Source organism: Amblyomma americanum, chromosome 2 (genome assembly GCF_052857255.1).
Source record: "Amblyomma americanum isolate KBUSLIRL-KWMA chromosome 2, ASM5285725v1, whole genome shotgun sequence".
NCBI lineage: Eukaryota > Metazoa > Arthropoda > Arachnida > Ixodida > Ixodidae > Amblyomma > Amblyomma americanum.
In genome coordinates, this window is record NC_135498.1 from 122396198 (window position 1) to 122411286 (window position 15089).

A 15089-nucleotide genomic window follows, 5' to 3' on the forward strand; every position below is an offset into this window, starting at 1 on the left:
CAACAAGCGTGCTTGGCGGTCATCGAACAGAATGCTCGCCGCTGCCGCCTGTGCTCAATTTAAAGCTGATAGTGAATTTTGGAGATAAAGCGTGCAAGTTACAAGAGCATTCTGGAACAACGTAGAATCAGATCTGCTTGGTTGCGATCAATCGAGATAAATCTAGTCGTGTCTTGCATCGCGAACAAAGCGATAAAGCAGCTTACCGGCAGCTTTGAAGAATGAACAAACACCGCAAAGATTCGCGGCAATATCGTTAGCGACCAAATGCGATGGGTAGTTGCTAACCACCGGCTTCATCATGCCAGCAGGCTTGCACGCCGAAGCTTGGCTGCCTGGCACACCAAGGAGGTACGGGCATATCCCAGCACATCCTTTCTCATGCCTGGCTAGGTCGCAACATGGCACAACTTGTTGTCTTACTGCCGCTGCCATGGCCTGCCAGTGCTGAGTGATGGAAGTACTGCAGGAATCGAGTCCGCAAGCTTTTCGGGGCCATGACTTGGAAAGGGATGTTACCGCCTCTTCCTCGTCAAGTTGGGGGATATAACAGAGCAGCAAGTTATCATCGCCCTGCAGATACGCATCGTACTTGCTCTCAGTGTCTGTATTTTCCTCTCTCTGTATATTTCTCTTAGCATCTGTATATATATCTACCTGTATATTAATATACAGGTAGATATTATAAATTGTAAAGAGTGCTACAGTGGAAGCAGTTTTTAGACTGAGCTAATATTAGAGATTTGGCAGCCCACTGAACTTGGTGCTCACAGCCATGGTGACTAAGAATTTCAAGATAAAACAAAAACATTTTGCACTTGAAAATATAAATCTGCTTCCAACATTGAATCTACAGCATAGACCGTTTATAACGTAGGCCGCGGGAGTCGGGAAAATCCGCATTATAAGCAGCACTGCACTATATCAAATACACCATTTTTAGACTCTTATTCACATGCAAATATGGTCAACCCACCTTTCATTATGTATTTTACAACTTAACGCGAAATAAAGCACCAGAATTGGACACTAAACAAGACGTTTTTTTTTCTTCATCAATGAAAAAATGCCGTTATCTTCGTCTGGCGCTGAGCCTTCACTGCATTATGCACCATCTCATCTTCAACAGCGATCAGATGCTGGGAAGCTTTCTCGCTCAAGCCCTTCTGCGCGCAGTACATCCTGAGCTTGCTTATGTAAGCCTTCGAACGTGTCATCCTGTCCAACAATGTTCATTTTCACCAGATCCGACCACACATCATTCGCGTTGAGGCCTTCGTCGACATCGTCGACGCAGTGGCTATCGTCGCTCCTCACATCAGGATCGCTGACCACGGCGTTGCGCACAAACCCCGCCTTTGCGAAACACTTGGCGATGGTTGATGCTTTTATCTGCCACCAAGATGCCGTGATCATGTCGATAGCACTCCGCAGGTTTACCTTCATTGCTTCGTTTCGCTGAAGGTTAATTAGCACTCTTTCGCATATGCGCCTTTTATAATGCACTTTCACTGCAGCGATTACGCCTTGGTCCATCGGCTGGCTCTTGGCTGTTGTATTTGCGGGCAAGAACTTGAGGCTCACTGCACTGAGCTTTAAACTTACATGATGGGCACTGCAGTTGTCAAGAACTAGGACAACTTGTCGCTTTTCTGACACCATGTCCTCGTCAAATTTTTGAAGCCAAGTTGCAAATAGCTCCCGAGTCATCCATGACTTCCTGTTGGCCTTATATGTAATCGGCAGGCACTCTCTTTTTTTGAAACAGCGCGGCCTCGCCGACCTTCCGATTACAAATAAGCGCCTCTCGTCGCTACCATCCATATTGGCGCAGAAGAGAACGGTAAACCGCTCCTTCGAAGCCTTTCTACCGGAGCAGCGTTCGTGGGACAGTGCGAGTGTGCGGTTTGGGAGCAAATTGTAAAACACGCCAGCCTCATCCGCATTGTAATTGTCCCGCTCCGCGTACTTCGCCAGCATGGTCTCCATGTTTATACTGAGCCAGGCCTGAACAGTAGAATCATCAACTTGTGCGCTCTCCCCAGAGATAACACGGCAGCTTATTCCGTGCCGGTCCTTAAACCGCTGAATCCACCCATTTAATGGGTTGAAACTATCGTGGCCCAACAAGTTTGCAAATGACCTGGCCTTTGCTTGCAGAATCGGACCACTCACGGGCACATTCTGGGCTCGCACCTTGCAGAACCACTTGAATAAAGCGGCGTCGACATTTTCATACATTGATGAACGTATCCGCTTCCTTGTTAGTGATCCACAATTTTCTTGCAGTTGCTGTTTCACCTTGTCCCTGTTTTTCCAAATCGCAGACACTGTTGTGTCGGCGATGCCGTACTTCTGCGCGACGGAAAATTTCTTTAGGCCACTTTCCACGTCTTTAATAATGCTTTGCTTCGTCTCCAGGGATAAAGCTTGCCGTTTTCTTGAGTTGGAAGGATCAGGCGGCATGGCAACTTAGCCCAGCGCGACAAAAGTAGCGCGACACAAACGCAAGACAAGGAAACACGTTTTCCGGTAGCTAGGCCTACGACGCTGACAGCGCACTTCGGTATCACAAGACGACGACGACTCGTGCGCACCCACACAGGAAAAAAGGCAGAAGAGTGTCGCATGTGCAAAGCCAGCCTGTCAAACGGCCACCCCCAGCAAATGGGCCTCCCCAACGTTTCCCCTTCTCGCCCTCTGAATGGGACCCACCCCGTTACGACGGCGGCGCGGGTGCTCGGTCTGGCCAAAGCCACCTAGAATTTTTTCAAGGCCTGTGCGCTCCTTCCGTGACGTCATATACCTTGCCCGACCCCGACGGAGTGCGCCTACTTACTTCCGCCCATTCACCTTAGAACCGAAGTGAAATGGGAGCGTCCAAGAATTTTAATGCACGCCCAGTGTTTAGTGGCAATTTCTCATAGCAACATGAAGTTCCATTCAAAGGCATGCGGTTGAAACCATTATTTAACGGTGCCATACTGTCGTGCAAGCAACAAGAGAGTGGGCAACAGTAGCATTAAGGAAAAAGGTTTATTTTCCAAAACTAGCACTGATTTAAAAAAAAAAAACACTGAACAATACAATGACAGATTTGCTTCAAATGCACACTGAAGAACGAAAAGGGGGTCCCCACAAACACTGTAAACACACACTACAATACACTGAATACAAACAACAAAAACAAACCCTTCAACCAACCAACCTGTCTGCGTCACGAAAGTGTTTTGAGCTTTCTTTGCTGCTTCTTTTTCGACAGTTCAGTGTTTAAGAGGTCTGTCTTCATTTGGACATAATTTTTAAGCAATGTGTTTGCTGCTGCCCACAGTATATTGTGATAGACAACATCAGGATGATGACCTTGAGAACAGATATCGAATCCTTCATCGTCTATTACTTCTTGTGTCAAACTAATCAGCAATTCCCTCTGATGTCTGGAAGCATGAAACTGCACAACATTTTCTTGTGTAGTAAATTTCTCAAGAACTAGTTGCATTCGCAGCACGGCATCTATGACTACAGGCCTCGGGAACTTCAAGCCACCCCTGGACAGGTTCTCAATTATTATGTTGCGATCCAGCTCAATTTCTCTTTCCTGGGCAGTAAGATTTTCTGCAAAAGCTGTGCAAGGAATCTTTTTTAGAGCTGCATGTGCACAAAATCCTGCTATGTATGTAATAGCTGGCAAGCTCGACTCCTTGCTTTTAATGTCTTCTTCTGTTATTTTCATCTTGTAGTCTTTTATGAGGCGACTGGCATCTAATGTTTTGCTGCTAGATTTCCACATGTCTCTCATTTCAGGGAAGATAAGCGGGTCTTGCAGCCTTAGCTTTGCTTCCGCCTCATATTTGCTGTATGGAGACATGATAGTTTGTTCCACAAAGGCGACGGTATCTTCCAAACCTTTCTTCGAGGCTGTCAGTTTGGAATTTGCCGAGCAAGACATACTCCAAGTGAAGCTCGTCAAAGCAATAGCGGCAGATCTCAATCAGCGAATAAGTTGTGAGCCTGAGTGCAGCATGCGTATCAGTTGTCAGCGCACCGGTGTCCATTCTCACCTCTTTCCACACATCTAACCAGCTGACAAAAGAACTTAAGAACTGCACTTGCACACCAGACAAGCTCGTCACTGGTTCTTGATTGGGGTCTCTTAGCCGACGGCCTTTCTTAGACGTTTTTACGTTCACAATGTGCCGCCACTTGAGTATCACACTGATAAAGTCTGCCGTTCCTTCAGCATAGGACAGGCAGAGTTTTGCTCCAAGTGACTTAAGGGCTTCAATAACGAATGGATTGAAAACTTAAAGTGCTAGTTTTACGTTCTGCCTCTCTATGTTGGATGGGTGGAGAGCTTTGTATGCGAGCCCATAGCCAAACTTTGATAGACTTTTTCTTTCAAATTCATATATGTCGCGCAGTGCCTTAAAAGAAGCTCCATTAATGCGAACTAATGATGATGCACTTGAAAACTCCGGATAGAAAATGCAAGTCCCAGGATTTTTCTCATTAAGCCAATTGTTCCTCACACATTTTAATAAATGAACAGGATCCACTACATAAAATAGGGGCCTAGATTGGTCAGCAGGGTGAGGGTATACAATATCAGGGTGTCTACCGACCGGGAATACCGGGAATTGTCAGGGATTTTTAAGACGCCGGGAAAAGTCAGGGAATTGTCAGGGATATTACTAAAAAGATTGCAGAGTCAGGGAAAATAACATATGCTGGCGCGCTCGTACCAGTAGCGGCAGTCGCGGTCAGGTGCGGATTTGAGTACAGTGAAGGGCGGCCGCGGCGCATGATACGTACGCCGTGGCCTCCGTGATCCGCCACAAGCGCTTGCAGGTACGTGTCACTGATACAAGGTGGCGCGCGCTACCACTCATAACGCCGAACTAGCTCAGAATCGTACAGCCGTTGTTCATCTATACTTCCAGAGGCGCGTGTATAGCGCAAATAGCACTCCATTCGTTCGTTAGTTTTCGCGTCTCCCCGTGATCGCAACTAGTCACGCGCACCTGTCTCTACCGCGTGCATTTCGGTCTTCAGGTTGAAATTTCCTTTGTGTTGTGCTCCTGAACTGAAGATATTTGTGGAAGTGCTCATGTCACTGTCGAAGAAATGCTCCTTCAACCCTGATTGGACAAACCCGGAAACCTCCGCACATGCAACATGGATTAGACCCGTGCCAAATGACCCAAATAGTGCTCGCTGCACCATGTGCTGCAAGAAATTCTCCCTGAGCAACATGGGTAAGAGGGCGATTACTAGTGATGTTGAGAGTAAGAAGCATCAAGCTGCTATGAAATCTCTGCAAAGCGTTTCCCAGACCCGAGTCGTCTCATTTTTAGAGACTGCGACAAATGCGGGCTCGCCTTCCGCGGTACCAGCGGGCATTTCGTCCGGAGGTTGCAATAGTGGTCGTAGTGCTGCGGCGATGCTTCCAACTACCGCCACAGAAGCACTTAGCCCTTCTCTGATGACGTCAGTGCGTAGCTTTCAATTGAAGAACGAAGTTACAAAGGCCGAGATCATGTGGTGCTTGAACACTATAATGACCCATGGATCTTTTCGATCAGCGGCAGCCTCTGCCTCGCTCTTTCCTTTGATGTTCCCCACTTGTGAGATCGCTACCAAAATGCAACTTGGAAAAGACAAAGTGGGATACACCATTTGTCATGGTATTGGACCATACTTTCAAGAGAAGTTGCTGTCAAGCCTGTCTAGCGTTCCTTATCTGGTGATTGCGTTTGATGAGTCACTCAACAAAGTCACTCAGAAAGAACAGATGGATGTACTGATCAGGTACTGGGACCAAACTGATGCCACTGTGAAGACGCGCTACCTAACTTCGTGTTTCTTGGGGCACACCTGCGCAGAAGATTTGAGTGTTGCTTTTAGGAAAGCCACAGAAGGCATTAAGCAAATGAAGATTTTACAAGTGTCGATGGACGGGCCAAACGTCAACTTAAAGTTTTTGAGGTCCCTCAAGGAAGAACTTAGAGAAGCTGACAACAGTCACAAGATCCTGGACATTGGGAGCTGTGGACTCCACATTGTCAATGGCGCATTTAAAACAGGCCACTCTGCGACGCACTGGGATCTGGTAGCATTTCTTCGTGGGAGCTATAATCTCTTCAAGTGTGCGCCAGCACGTCGCGCAGACTACACTCGCTACACGGGCAGTGTTGTGTTCCCGTTGAAGTTCTGCCCAGTAAGGTGGCTCGAGAATAGGAAGGTGATCTCGAGAGCGCTTGACATTATTCCGAACTTACTGAAATATGTGGAATGCTCCAAGGAAGCAAAAAAGCCGCCAGCATGCGCTAGCTTCAGCACTGTTGAAAAGGCAGTAGGTGACAGGATGCTGCCTGTGAAATTGGCTTTTATGCTGTCAATTGCTGAAGAACTCGAGCCATTTCTGGCTGAATTTCAGACGGACAAGCCCATGCTGCCGTTCGTTGCTCCTGCTCTGGATCGCCTGTTACGGTCATTGCTTGGTAGAATCATCCGAAAAGAGTTCCTCCAAGCTACCAACACGTCCTCCAAGCTGCTTAGGATTGACTTGGAGAACCCAGATAACATGGTTTCTGCTGCTGCATTCGACATTGGGTTTGCTGCGAAAAATGAGTTTCGCAAGATCCCAAAACCGTCGCAACTGACTGTGCTTAGCTTCAAAAAAGACTGTATTTCCTTCGTGAAGAGGTGTTCACAAAAGGTGATGGAAAGGTCACCTTTGCAGTACAAGTTGACCAGAGGTGCAAGCTGCTTGGACCCTGCTAGTGCGTTGTCCCCAGAGGCTGGTGCTAAAAAACTGTGCATGGCACTGGAGGTGCTAACGGAGCACCAGTGGATGACTGGCTTGGAAGCTGAGCGTACCCACCGTTCCTATGTCGAGGTATGCTCATTGAGCTCAGTACAGGTGGCATTGAGGAGCTTTGACAGAAAGGAACAGAGGCTGGATGCGCTCTGGTTTGAGTTGTGTTCACGGGACCATAAAGAGCTATTTTTGTTCGTCAAGCTAATTCTTTGCATGTCTCATGGCAATGCAGCTGTGGAACGAGGATTTTCTGTAAACAAAGAATGCCTTGTCGAAAACCTCAAAGAAGAGTCGCTGATTGCACAGAGAGTGGTGTATGATGCAGTTTCAGCTGTTGGAGGTGTTGCCAAAATTGATGTTACGAACACAATGATGCAAATGGTTCGTGGTGCCAACGCCCGATGGAAGGAGGAGTTGCAAAGAAAGAGGCAAGAGAGATTGGATGCATCAGATGCTGAAAGGAAGAAGAAGAGAGTGGCTGCTCTTGTCAAGGAGCTTCAACACAAGAAGCAAAAGCTCATCAGCGATGCACAGTTGCAGGCTTCTCGTCTTGAGGAAGAAATTATCTCCCTGAAACATGCCTGAAACAACTAGTCAATGATATTTTACCTTCTTCAATAGTGGATAAGTGGTTTTATGTACCTGAATAAAATATTTTGCTTTGAGTGCAATGCCTACCTGTGCAATATATTGCGTTTTATAGCAGTGGTCTAAATTATTTTCCAGGACGTGGGTCAGGGAATTTTATGGAAATGGTCAGGGAAAACCTGGAAAAGTCAGGGAATTTGAAAATAACAATTTGGTAGACACCATGAATATCCAACCTGTTATGCGGCGAAAACATGGACATCACTTTTCTGTTTATTGCATTGTTGTCTGTTATGACAGCAATAACGGTGAGTCCTGCCTTCTCAAGCTCCAAGATCACTTTTTTGAGGACATCGTGCAACTGTCTTGCTTCGATACTAAAAACAGGCAAGATATGTGCTACATCCTTGTGCCCTGACAGCAAACTCTGGGTCATGAAAACATGAGCAGTTTTTGCTGCATCAGAACAGTTTGCTGCTGTGCCAGTCAATGAGCCGCCTTTGTACTCAAAGTACTGCGTCAAGTGAATTTCGTCCATCATGAGAATGACGACTTTTTCATGTTGCTTTAGATGATTCGTCCTTCTTTTGATGTATGTTAAGAAATGTTCATCTGTTCGTGCGCAGGACTAGCACGATACTCGCCACAAATCCTCATCACTGTAGAAGGGTGTGGCAAAGTTATTTTGCTGGTACTGCGGACGAACCTATAGGCATGCGGGGAAATGGTATAAAGGATGCTTGAAAATATCATAAGCTCTGCTGGATACGTCAAAGCACTTTTATCCTTAAGGAGCAAGCGCAACTGTTCCGTTAAAAATTTAGCTGTTTAACTTTTCTTGTGGCAATAGATCCTCATTCGCAATGTCATCGAGAAGTGAGCATGCTAGCTGAAAAGACGCCTGCACTTTTTCATCTGCATGACTTACAGATGGTGCTTTGAACATTTTTACACTTTCTAGCACAGACTCAAGAGTACGCAGATCATCTAGCTTGCTAGGCATAGTTACAACATCAGAAGAGAGTTTTGCCCTTCTCCAGAAGGCTGTAACCTCCATAAGGTCACTCACTATAACAGAGCGTTCCACCTCTGGTTCTCCTGAATCACCTGCAATGTGCACGAAAAAGACAGCGGTTTGAACAGTCTTCACCATCCAGAAATCGCACACTTGAATATCTGGAAGCCGTGAAAGCAGATCATCATATGACACCAGCTTGTTCCTGCTCTCTTCTTCAGCACGTGCTGCCAGTGATAACTGCACCGCTTCATCCAGATGGGATGCTTCAAGCCGCCTTCGTTTTTCTTCCGGTGCATCACGCACTGGAGCAAAGTGTGATAAATAGGCAGGGCTATTGGGGAAAATGGTTGGCACAGCCTCTTGTGTCAGACGTGTAAGTCCCATCCATGCTTCCACTGTCCTCCCATCAGAAGCTGTATAGCTAGACGTGGTCTTGAGAAACTCTGGCTTGAAATGTAGCTCGCAAACCTTCACACCAAAGAAAAGATCAATTATTAAGATTTGGGTTCGTTCACCATCTCCAACGGTATTTTTGTTTTCATATATAATGTGCCGTATAGATTCGTCAGCAAATAGTAATCAAGCAGAGCCATGTCAAGTGTAAGATCAGAAGTGCAGCATCACGAAACACAATCGACACAGCACTCCAGACGAGTACAGAAGGCACAAGTGGCTAAACAAAACTTTAAATTCTAAATTCCAATAATTCTACCAGAAATGCAAACAGAAGCCAACTGTATTTCATTAATATGCGACTAGCTCAACTTGATTTCAGGACGAAGCTAGCAGGCAGCACAGGAGCCAAAGGAAATCTTTTTCATCATTTTTACACAGTAAACAAAATGTCCCTGTAAAAAAGAAACACGCAATGATTCACAGAACGATAGACATTGTTTTAAAACTTGACGCCTTCGGAAGAGAACATGTGGACGTACTACATACCTTGGGATCGCGTAAGGTGCCGATGTCGACGTCGTCACGACGGATGGCTCTCACCCACCGCTTTCTGCGGGCAGCGTCACGCGGTAATGAAAACAGTCTAACTTTAGGACCGTTATCATAATTTCCGCGGCAGTTGGGTACGCAGCAGCGACCCATCGCTGCTCTCGACGCACACAGAAACCTTGCAGATCGCAGTCCCACACCGCAAGCATAGGCCTAATGCACTGAATCCTGTCTGGTCGTCGGCTTTACCACCAGTGTCAACGTTGTCTGGACACTTCCCGACACCACCACTCCACTTGAAAGACTATTCGTGCAGTGTGCACGCCTTGTGCTGTACTATAATCACAAAACAGTTCAAGAAATACGACATCCAAGCGTAAGCGCGTGCATCTGCCGGTCAACAAAGGTAGAATAAATAACACGCTGTTGACCATCAGTGGCATCTATCGGAAAGCCGAGAAAGCTAGGCCCGCTTCTGCTAGGGCCAAGTGTAGTGACGTCACACCCGCGAAAGACGGGAGTGCGGAGGCCTTGAAAAATTCTAGATGGCGCTGGTCTGGCTCCGCCCCGCCATGGCCCCGCCCTCGCGGCGCTGCACAAAGAAAAGCAAAAGATAAGGCCGGTAGCTGCACTTCTTTCTTCGCACGCTGTACAGTCTCTCTCTCCTCTATTTTTCTCCCCTTTTGCGATGGGTTTCGTGGCTTTCTTCTCCCTTTTTGTAGAGGGTGCCGGCATCGCGGTGCCGGGGGGTGCGCTCCCTTCTCTTCGGGGAAACCGCACTATACCCGGTTTTCCGTCGTGCGCGACCGCGCACTAAGCGGTACGCTGACACATTAAACTCTATGGGAACCATACTGGTGGTCACATAAAGCCGCATTATATGCGGTCCCGCACTATAGGCGGTTATGTTATAAATGGTCTATGCTGTATTACACTTTCAGTTTCACAGTGCAAAAAAGAATTATAGCTCTAGTTACTCTAGGGGCTGATATATTCTTTGAGCAAACTTGTAATTCAGCACAAAACACAGTTTTGAGAGAAGGCCAAAAACACAAGTTAATGAGTGAAAGCAAGAAATATTTGCACAATTACATTGCATATGTAGTCCGAATGACCTTTGCCACCAACGTGCACTTTCTCAGGGATTGCCGCAGGTGCTCACTGGATTCATGCTTGTGTGCCAATGCTCTGCTTCTACACAGGCCTTTCTCTTGCGTACATTCTTCACTTCCTGCACTATGGTTCAGGCTGAGCTTGCCGAGGATGGCTGCCGATGTTTTTGCGTTACTGGCGTTGAACCTCATTTTATCATCAACTACAGTCGCCTCTGCCGTAAGCAATCAGGTGTGGGACTCTTTAGGAGCAAGCGCCCATGTCATGGAGTATAGGCTTTTACTGTAGTTTTGAATCTTACCACGCAAGCACTGCTCAAGGAGGTTCTTTTCTGAGAGGCACTCGTATATAGAGAGCAGGGTCATAGACCTTGATGTTCCTCACCCCTTGCCTTTGCTGCATTCTGCTTGCACCACGACCTAGGTCCTGGTAGGCAAAATGTATGATTGGCCGTTGTATCATTGGAAGTGATGTGGTAAAGTACAGCCACCACTGCCTTGTGCATGGCATCCACATCTTTACAGTTCTTTAGTGCCTGTCCATAGTAGGAGGTCATTTTGTTAACGAGGTCCTCATTCGATTTCTCTCTTCCACTGAGGTCTTTGTGCTTGGCCATTGTGTAGAGCTGTACCCTTGAGTTTTTGCAAATGGTTGATGCAGTCTTCTTTTTCTTTCAATGGGTGTGTATGCATAAACCTGCTTTTCCTCCAATGCAAGATACGTCGTGCTGTCCCCTTCAGAAAGTACTGTTGTGTATTGCAGGTTGTGGCACTCAAGTGACCTCCATTTCTCCTTCCTTTTTGAAGTATTTTTTGGCAGACATGGGCTGCCTTCTATCCTCTTCAGTCCTGAGACATTAATTCTTGAACAATTTTTATAAACTTTTTACTCAATACAAAATACAGCAAAACAACTAAAAAATTGTTGCAGGTGAAAAATCTTAACAAAAGGCAATTTGTTTGCTGGTACCCAAGTGGGTACTCTGGGACTTGGGCCATATGGAACTCCAGGAAACAGTTCCTATTTTGCAGGCAATGAAACACGTTACATTTTCGGCACTTTACTCGCGATTTCCCTTTTCACTGCAGGTTGCAACACTACATATGGAACTTTAGCTTTTCATGTTCAGGAAAGTGTCCAGTCCTGTCGTAGCGCACCTCGTCTGGCGGTAGAGGAATCACCTTGGCTCTCTTGGGAGCGGTCGACTCTTCATCGCTTTCTGCGTTGAAATTAGGCTGACGTGAATGGCGAAGGTCTGCATTTATTAGCACATGAGCAATGTTTGTTTTGAAGCTCAGCAAATCTAGCCGATCCCTCTTTGGAATCATGGGCCTTTTGGCAGTTCATCATGTACTGCACCCAGCTGTTGCAGCAGGCCATGTCCAAAAAAATGGGTGAAAACGTGCACAGTCCACTTCTTACTGCGCACCATGATCCTATAATAAGCTACATACCTGTCAATCAGGTCTACACCACCCATGCGCTCATATTTCGCTACAATGGCGGGTTGAGCGACATCGATTCTTTTCTTTTCATCTTTTGACCATCTTTGGCACTTGCCTTCTGGCGCAGTCCCAAAGGCAGATGGCAACAAAATGACTGATTTGTTGTCTTTCCATTTCACAATGCACAGCTTGTCGTCACTGCATACTCTGAAGTGGGATTCTCCATGTTCCATGCTTTTGTCATTCGGCATTCATGCTGCCTGGCCAGTGGTGCGGTTTGCCATGGTGGTCCCAGTAAGATAGATGTTCTTCCTGAGCAAGAAGTCAGCAAGCTTCATTCCTGTGACATATCTATCAGTGAAGAGAAATGTTCTATCGTCTCGATTCACTGTACTAGTAAGTTTCTTTACAATGGCTCCCACAAGGCCCAGTTCCTTTCCTGACGTAAATGGCAAAATCTAAAACCAAGCCGCCTGATGCCGCCAACACAAAATTCTTTAGCCCGACAGGGTTTGGTTTGCTTGGGACACACTGTCGCATTGGACACCTTCCTGTGAACGGGATCATTTGTTCGTCCACGCAGAGCTGTCCTGAACGGGGAAGCTCTATACATGCTTTTCTAAAACTCAGTAACTGGCTTCACGAGGAAAAGCTTGTTTTCAGATTTTTCTTGATCAGTTACAGGCAGCCTGTCAGCAAAGTGTAGGTGGCTTCGAAGTTCAAAGAACCTATCTCGCTGCATTGAATTGCTGATTGCCTGTGCACTTAGTTGGTGCGACCAGTACATGCGTACTCGGGGTATCTTCAGGACGCCCATTAAAATATGTGTCGGGCCCATTAGGGCCCGACTTACATCCAGTGCAGTAATTGCTCAAAAAACATAATCAAGCACCAAGCCACTGAACACATTAGTCACCGGGCTGATAGGGAAAAGAGTGCGTGCATCATCTACGATCCATCATAGGAAACTGCAATGGATTGCTCATGTTCAGTTTGGCATACAGCTTGCGAACTGACTGCGCGCACTTGTTCGTGAGTTTTCTGGCCACGTGTCTAGCAGCAGACGTCAGCGTTTTTTTTTTTTTCACAAAAGCCTTCCACGTTTTTGTGTGCAGACCTCAATGGCTAACATTATTACTGAAAATACATCATTCAAAGCCATTTGGCGATTGCCAATAGCCTGCATTGCGCGTGCCATGAGAACGTTCACAATGAAAAGGTTCTGTTTTTGAGTGCCCTTGATGCACAGCAAACCCAGTGCAGATGAAGTCTCGCCGCAGGCTTCGCACACAAGATGCAACTTAACACGACTTCTTATTTCTGCTCATCTCTAATTAGTTCCAGAGCTCAGCAGCACATTTTCCACTCTGAAAGTGTCACAAGTAAGTTGTTTACCAAATTTAAACTCACAATAGAGAACAAAGCTCATCTGAGTGGTTGTGTCGAAGTGTCAGCACTGTCATAACTGTCAGCGACAAGTTCGCTCTTTCTATCAGTTGCTGCATTTGTCGTCAGCTGTTCTATCTTTTGCCGTAGTTCTGCCTCTGAAGGCTGCAGGAAAGCTATGTCGTGGCATATGCGGCTGCTGCTGGAGCTGCTTTCGGCCATCTGGCATGTTAGTCCTACCGCGGTGGCTTGCCACCGTCACTGGAAGCAAGTTCATCATCATGTGTATCCTGTGGTGTCCTTTTTGTGAGGTTTTCGCTTTGCTTTCTTACCAAACTTGTTTCTGGAGTGAAATTTCACTGTTGGTCGATGCATTGCATACTGCTTTGATCCCAACACAGAAACAAAATGATGCTGCCTTGTGCGCTGTGGCTACGACTGAGCGTGTCATGCAGATGAGGGAGACTGATTCAGCCAATCAGGTAGTGCCCTTGCATCACATGCTCCAAGTAGCGAATAGCATTATGCATTGGGACGTTTTTCCGGAGGGTTTTTTCTGATACGGATATTATTTTTTAAATATTTCTTTCAAGAAAACAGGGTGCGGACCTTACATGGGCTCGACCCTTACATGCGTTTATACGGTATATAAGGCATGTGCAGTCGCTGGGTACAGAAGAGGCAGTGTACTTCAAAAGTATTTGTCTGCCTTCAATGAAGACCGGACATTACAAGCAGCTGGTTGGGCTGAGCTGAGAGCCAGTGCAAGTCGTGCAAGCTTTTTGCGAGCTACTGTAACATAGTGTACACGATGACACCTGTGCTAGGCCACCACGTTGCACTCTGAGTCGTTGGGAAAAACTATCAAATACAGGAGCAAGTGAGCACCTTCTTACATTGAAGCTGTTCTGCCCGCGCGGATGTGAATGTGTTTGCAAGGGGTAACCTGCCGCATGAAGACCGGTGAGCAGCTGGGTCATACTAGCTGCTGATTTTTGTATCATAGCGAGGCAACAAACTCACGCTGCTCCTGAAACAAAAACCTATCTAATGCATCACACGGGCTTATAACAGTTGCTTTGCTTTCTACCTTGTGTATGCCATGCATTTGTGTTCTTTGCAGTTTGATGGATTTGAATAAGTTGAGCTCTATGAATATTATTGATTTAGTGCATATGTGTAACATATCAGGAAAAAAAATCAGTGAACGAGTTTAGTACACACATGCACATTCCTCAGTATGGACACTAAAAATGAACCTGTAGCATGCCCATGAAGGTAGGGGAAGCTTTAATACAAAAATGTGACCTCCAAGTTTGGACCTCAAGAATTGTGACTTGAAAACTGCTATCCTATAAAACCTTTTTTTGCAGTTGTCAATTAACTTCATAAGAAAACCCTCAGTGCAGTTGAGTGGCTGAGAACTGTAATTACACTTTTTGCAGCTACTGTTTACTGTAAATTCTGCAGAACATAACTGCAGTGAGAACATAAATTGTCTCACAATGTTCTACGACTAGAGCGCAATTGACGGGACAAGTGAAGCGGTATTCTTGGTGTTCAGGAAACAGCTCTCCCAACAATTTTTCTTATCGAACCTTTTAATATTCTTCATGCGGGCAGCAATTAAAAGGTGAGGTCTGCATTTCTGCACACGGGTACGTCAGTTGCACAATTCATCGTGAAGATTGCCTTTGTGGTGAATTACATACATATACAAACATATTGTTACGTGGCGGCCAGCCGAAGAAAGAGACACGATGATCGATGGAGA

At 46.2% G+C, this 15089-nt stretch overlaps 1 protein-coding gene and 1 pseudogene across 1 annotated transcript; one reads left to right on the forward strand and one right to left on the reverse strand.

Annotated features, from left to right (window-relative positions):
* Positions 1–3193: 3193 nt before the first annotated feature.
* On the reverse strand, positions 3194–9833 carry LOC144121785 (uncharacterized; annotated as a pseudogene).
* Positions 4613–7485, forward strand: LOC144121784 (uncharacterized). The gene has a single exon (XM_077655182.1). The coding sequence runs from the start codon at positions 5108–5110 to the stop codon at positions 7403–7405; it is 2298 nt and encodes a 765-aa protein (XP_077511308.1). The 5' UTR covers positions 4613–5107; the 3' UTR covers positions 7406–7485.
* Positions 9834–15089: the final 5256 nt, after the last annotated feature.

What these genes read in the sequence shown, in the direction of transcription:
- LOC144121784 (XM_077655182.1), top strand. Translation starts at nt 5,108, where the DNA reads ATGTCACTGTCGAAGAAATGCTCCTTCAACCCTGATTGGACAAACCCG.